The following is a 6,327-nucleotide window of genomic DNA, read 5'->3' on the forward strand; positions in this document are numbered from 1 at the left end:
AAATTATTCTGAATGTATTTAGCTGGCTTTATGCTTTGCTTCTTTTACTGATTTTACAGAACTTGCAAGTTCCAGTGGTGAATGTACAGTAATCAAAAAAGGTAAAGAACTTCAACATTTGAGGAAAATATACTTTTTTAATAAAAATTGATGAAATTAGTACAACGAAAGTAATGGACCTTTCTCGCGTTTCAATGATTAAAACTAAGAACTTCTGCTTCAAGATTTCAGGTTCTAACTCTAAGAAAGGTGAAGATTTGACAATGAGTAATTGTCCATTTTGCCAACGGTTTTTAACAAATCAAACATGAACGGTGGCATTAAATTAATTACCAGAAAATTGCATAAATTACAAGCACGCGTGTTCTCTCTGTTAGTGTTGATTTCATTAAAAAGATTTGCATGTCCTCAATTTCTCTTTAGAAATCGGGAAAAGACTAAAACTATCCATTGTGTAACCCAAAGTTCATTGAACCTCCTGTTCAACCAGAAAAAGAAAAAGGACATAATTAATATAGGGCAAATTACATGGTATGTTCGATCCATTGGAACTTCTTATATAGTAAAAAAACAAAAACAAAAATGGGGATCCATAAATTATCCCAACTATTTCGTACAGATCAACAAAACTGAGAGCAAGAAAACGCTGAGATTTATCACGACCTTTTCTTTACAGTAACAGATATTTCTGCTTATGCCTTTTGTTTGACTTTCTTCATTAACTCGATGAATTCTCCAAAAACTGCAGCGAGAAAAATCTAGGTCAACATGCATGTGCAAGAAATCCAATATATAAACATAGAGGCGAAATCGATGATGAGGTTGAAGAAGCAATTATGCCTCATCATCAACAAGAAGAAAAATGACAAACACCACCCAGCTCCACTTGTGCGCAGAGAAGAAAGCTAAAACGAAGCAAGGAAAGGACTGTTTTGCATTGTGCTCTCCCTCTCCCTTACAGCTGTTGTATAATGGAACTACTTGACAATGACAATAGCTATTTGTGGATGTAATTCAAAGTGATTTTATGTTGTGCATAGAAGTGCAGAAAATGGAAAAAAAGAAGAAAAGAGGAACAAGTAAAGATAAGAAAGGACTTTGATTACCAGAATCTGAATCATGAGGTCCTGGTGATGCCTCTGGGTGATATTGAAGAGACATGACATTTAGCACCGGAAAAGCAAGACCAGCACAGCTTCCATCGTTAAGATTAATGTGTGTCACTTCCACACCTTCGGGAAGTGATGCAGGGTCAACTGCATAGTTGTGATTCTGCCACATCAACCACTGCACGTTAGAAAGTGACTAGAATAGAACAAAAGGAGAGCATTTCCTGCATGAAATCAACTATGCACATACAATCCTAACTACTATATTCTAATTCAATCATTGTAACACATGACCACCCCCTTTTTGACTTTGATGTTTTCATGAATTCACTTATTCAAATATTGAAAATTCATTTAAACAGGTTACTATTGAAAAACTCACCTGGGCACTGATCTCTACACGGTTTGCAACAAGGTTATGAACAGGATGATTTCCTCCATGGTGGCCAAACTTCATCTTAAAGGTTTTACCACCTAATGCCTGGCCAAGCAATTGATGGCCCATACAAATTCCAAAAACAGGTACCTTTCCCAACAATTCTTTGACTGTTTTAACAGCGTAAGGAACTGCGGAAGGGTCTCCAGGACCATTGCTGAAAAGAACTCCATCTGGTTTCATCTTTAGAGTTTCTGATGCTGGCCAACTTGAAGGGACCACAGTGATTTTACATCCATAAGATGATAAGCGTCTAAGTATATTATGCTTGATCCCAAAATCATATGCAATGACCTTCAATCCAAGAATAAGCATGAAAAAGAGTATGAGCAAATTGTAAGCAAAGATATTCAACTGAAATCAAACTAAGGCAAGTCATACTAACACGGTAAATCTCTCCTCTTCCCTCGCAGTTAAAGTCCCACTCTGGATCTGTTTTGTCAACCCATTCATAAGGGGCAGTGCAAGTGACACCACTTATCAAATCAATTCCTGAAAATTGAATCAGCAAAGTGAGAACTGCCAATGTTCTGTAATGCTCACAGCCATATCCATCAAGTAAACTGAATCCTTTACCTACAATGTCCCATGAGCGAGACATTTCCAAAAGTTCCTCATCTGTCTTTGATTCTTCAGTGGTTAGAACACCAACAAGGCTTCCATCTTGCCTCAATCTGCAGGTTATTGCACGGGTGTCAACATCATCTGTCGTGTATTGAAACAGCATCAAATGCAGAGGTTAAAATCTATTCACAAACAAAGCAGGACACTAAATAACAAACAGAGCCTCAACAAACTGAAATTTAACTTACATATTCCCATGATGTTCCTTTCTAGCAAGTAATCACCAAGGGCTTTGGTGCACCTCCAATTTGATGTGCTGATTAGACAGTTTACAAACATAATAAGCAGAAGCTGATTAGATATGTCAAGTGAAGAAGAAGCAGATTAGAAAGCAGCAAATGAAGAAACAGCACCTGATACTTAAGCTTCTGATCACAAGACCAGCAAGGAAACACTGCCTTGATTCCTCATCATCTGGCATGCAAGGCATCGGAGTCAGATTGCAGCAAAAAGATGATATACTATGTGAAGAATTGAGGGCTGGTTAACCTACCAAAATTTACCCCAGTGTTCCCAATATGTGGGTTCGTCATAAGAACAAACTGCCCCGCATAACTAGGATCCGTAAGGATTTCTTGATACCTATAATGTGAATAAATATGAGACATGTTTCACTTCAATAATGGATAATACAATTTTGTTTTACAATTGAAACAGACAGTGCACTTCACATAGGCTTGGGAAGCCACCATGGTAATGCTGCATCAATTTTAGGAAAAAAACTTTTAATTGACACACAACAGTGTACTGTTTACAAAACTATTTAAGACTTAAACTAGTCAGCCTTTTCCATTTGAATGGCCTTCAAATTGGCATCATATATACCTTTGCTTAATGTCTCTGCATCAATTGTAAAATGCCTTTGTCTGTCCCTTAATGTGCCTCAGACATTGATTTGTATGGGCTTTCTATCTAAACCATATATCAGAATAGCATTCCTAGGGTGAGAAGACATGACTGTTATCTTGCTTCGTTCTACCACTTCAAAAAGTGGATATCCAAGCTCAGCTCGATATTAAGGTGAACATGTCAATTCTAATCTAACTATCCAAATCTGGAGTGGTCCCACTTTTAAATGTTCTGAACCTAATAATTTGAAATGAGGGAAACTCTCAGTTGTAAAAAAAACTGGATTACATCAATGTTATTTCTACTGACTCAATTAAGTAAACTACTCCACATGATAAATGTACTTAATACCATAAAAAAGGCCAAACAAAGAAAATTAAAATTCATTTCTTTATAAAGAACATGAAGAAATCTTACCCTGTCAAAGAAGTATTGAAGACAACTTCACCAACTTGAGTTCCTCTCGCACCAAATGACTTTGCCCTCCAAACTGAACCATCTTCAAGTACTAATCTAGCATCTGAAGTTTTCCAAGGCCTTTCCAACACTCCTTAAAAACCAAAAAAGACCTCAAAGTTTTCACATTTTCATGCACATAATCCCTACGTTACTCTCGATTAAAACAACAAATCAACAATATAGAATAATCCCAGAAAAAATGATATTAAAAAGGTAAAGGGTAAGTAAGAAAGGAGAGAGGTTGACCAGTGGCAGCACCATCCACGGAAGAAAGAGAAGCTTTGCATTTAACACTAAAAACCCTCAAAGATTTCACCTTCGGTTTTAGTTTTGGTTTTAAGAAGTTTTGTGTTGTTAGGGCAATAGGGTTTTTTATTGCAAGCTCCATCCTCTCTCTCTCACTCACTCACTTTCAGTGTCTGTGATTCGTTTGGTTTTTGCTTTCTGCGCGTGCGGGAGTGCTGTGCGTCTCTGGTTTTCTTTAGTAACAAAGAGACAGGTATAAAACCCTTCTTCTTTAGGCTGGCTAATAAAGATGCTTGATAGGTGTAAAGAGTTGTAGGCTTAGAGCCCATTTTAAAACCAAAGTGGCTTCAGCTTGTGAGTCTCTTATAAAATGGGTGGAGGTAGTTTGAATTGGGGCCGACCGTAATGCATAATGGGCCTGTAGAGTATACTTTTACAGTCACTTTTCAAGCCCATTATTCATTACGGTCGGACCCAATTCAAACTACCTCCAGCCCATTTTATAAGAGACTCACAAGCTGAAGCCACTTTGGTTTTTTTTTTATATATATAGGGTCAGATTTAGATTGATAATTATATTTTATCTGATTTTTTATATTTTATAATTTATAAAACTGAGCTATTTGATTTATTTTTCTTTGTGCAGACTAAATATATTAGATTAGACTAATTTTTTCAAACATTACAAATATTCACTAATTCAGTTTATATTTTTATTTTTTTATAGATTTGCACTTAAAGATGGATTTACAACATGGAAAGTAAATGTGATGGCACATCCTATAATAAATCTAATTTCCATACTTTCTACCATCATTAAATTTTAGTAGCCTTCCCCTTCCCTCCATCAAATAAACAAGACCTTATGTAATTACATCAAAGAAATCCAACAAAAAAGAAAATCCACTAATAAAAACTTTGAATCCAAAACATATCTAAATAAAAAAATATTTAATTTATAAATTATCACATATAAAAATAAAATAATTATAGGGTATACGGGTTAATCAGATTTTAAAAATCTTAACTCATATGACCCCATAATATCTAGATTTGTTTTTATTCAATATCATTTATAATAGTCATATTATCTTATTTTAATCTATTGAATTTAATATATAATACAGATATTATATTTGGACCTTTTTTTAACAACCCGCTGAAATCTCTAATTTAAGGGAAAGGGTCTCAAAATTATTTCAGAAATTTCCTAGTTGTATATTTATCATTGGTGTTTTCAACAAATCGAAGCATTGGAGAAGGAAGACATGTTCAGTCACGTCGCCTTCCTTCTTGAAGGGGAGGCCATTCTATGATGACAGTGGATTGAGAAGATATACAAAAAAAAAGAAGGATTTTGAAAAAAAAGAAAAGAAAAGAAGAAGGATTTTGAAAAAAAAAGAAAAGAAAAAAGAGTTACTGGCTAGGTTTGTCACATTAAATATTGGATCATGACGAGGAGTTGTCTCGCATCTAATAAACCAATGACCTACACACCTACCCGAAGGAGTTTGAGAATCTAATTTAGTGCATGAGTGGTCCAGAAAGGCCCTTGCTCAACATTTTAGTTTCGGCTGACGGATCTTTCTTGGATAAACTTTTCAAATCCACTGCAAGCATTTTACATTCTTTTCCTTTTGTCTTTAGCTATTCTGCGGCTACCTGTTGCTGCTGCTGCTACTTAGCCACCCTTTCTCTGCCCCCACAATTCATGTCAACAGTGAATTTAAATGGTTATATGTGTGTCCTCTTACGATCATATCTTTTTCTTCCCTTTTATATTTTCTTCATCTTTTTTGTTTAGCGAGCAAGATTTCTTGAGAGTGACAGTGAAATGGAAGATGCCCATGAGGCCATGCTGTAGCTGCCCCACATATGGTGATACAGAGGTAAGTGTTTTAGTAATTACAGTTTCAGTTACTAGTGATGGAATGGTATATTCAATATGGTGATATAACGTGGGTAATATAAACACAAGGAAGCTAGAACAACAGGACTTCTTACTTTTCAATGCATATGTGGTTAAGAAATACGCATGGCTTTCAGTGTTCATGCTCTTTACTGGATAACATAATGATTTCTATATTCCAGAGAGCTAAGAACCTTAAGCGTGGGAGATAAACAAATGAGTTGTAGCCTTGGAGGTTGGACGAGAAGAGTTTGCCTCGAGCTAGCATAACTGGGTCAAGTAATTACGTTAGAGACATATCATAACTACTCGATATTCATTGACCCGTAGCAAAATTCAGAAAACGGGTTCTATGGAGAAATCTTCGTGGTCTTTAACCACCTTAATTTAGAGAATAGACTGAGTTGGAGAATTAAGAAATGTTGAGGATCGAGGAGTTTGAGGTTGGAAACATGGTCTGATGAACAGACTTTGCGAGAAATGTAAGCTGAAAGCATGGGTTTCACTTGGAACAAAAGCCAAGCTTGGCTTTTCATATGTGAAGTTGTAGGTATACATTGTTTCTTCATGTTTGATGTGGAAGTAATGTGCTGCTATGGTTGTAAAGGCTCTACACTGAAAACTGACTGAAATAAATAAACTTCTTTGAAAAGTAGCCATACGTTTGATTCATCTTCATTTTGCTTGGTTCATGC

General features: G+C 35.8%; 1 protein-coding gene across 2 annotated transcripts; it reads right to left on the minus strand.

Annotated features, from left to right (window-relative positions):
- Positions 1 to 340: 340 nt before the first annotated feature.
- Positions 341 to 3,991, minus strand: LOC105141904 (carbamoyl-phosphate synthase small chain, chloroplastic-like). Of its 2 annotated transcripts, XM_011049289.1 has the most exons (11): positions 3,724 to 3,991; positions 3,436 to 3,568; positions 2,663 to 2,751; positions 2,523 to 2,583; positions 2,358 to 2,425; positions 2,122 to 2,250; positions 1,931 to 2,037; positions 1,492 to 1,839; positions 1,107 to 1,272; positions 664 to 742; positions 341 to 478 (listed from the first exon to the last, which is right to left on the minus strand). In XM_011049289.1, the coding sequence occupies exons 1-10, from the start codon at positions 3,863 to 3,865 to the stop codon at positions 693 to 695; spliced, it is 1,293 nt and encodes a 430-aa protein (XP_011047591.1). In that variant the 5' UTR covers positions 3,866 to 3,991; the 3' UTR covers positions 341 to 478; positions 664 to 692. The 2 variants fall into 2 exon arrangements, with proteins under 2 accessions (XP_011047591.1, XP_011047590.1); XM_011049288.1 differs by lacking the exon at positions 341 to 478 and having other exon boundaries at positions 482 to 742.
- Between the last annotated feature and the right edge of the window lie 2,336 nt (positions 3,992 to 6,327).

This window comes from Populus euphratica, unplaced genomic scaffold, assembly GCF_000495115.2.
Source record: "Populus euphratica unplaced genomic scaffold, PopEup_1.0 scaffold134.1, whole genome shotgun sequence".
Classification (NCBI taxonomy): Eukaryota; Viridiplantae; Streptophyta; class Magnoliopsida; order Malpighiales; family Salicaceae; genus Populus; species Populus euphratica.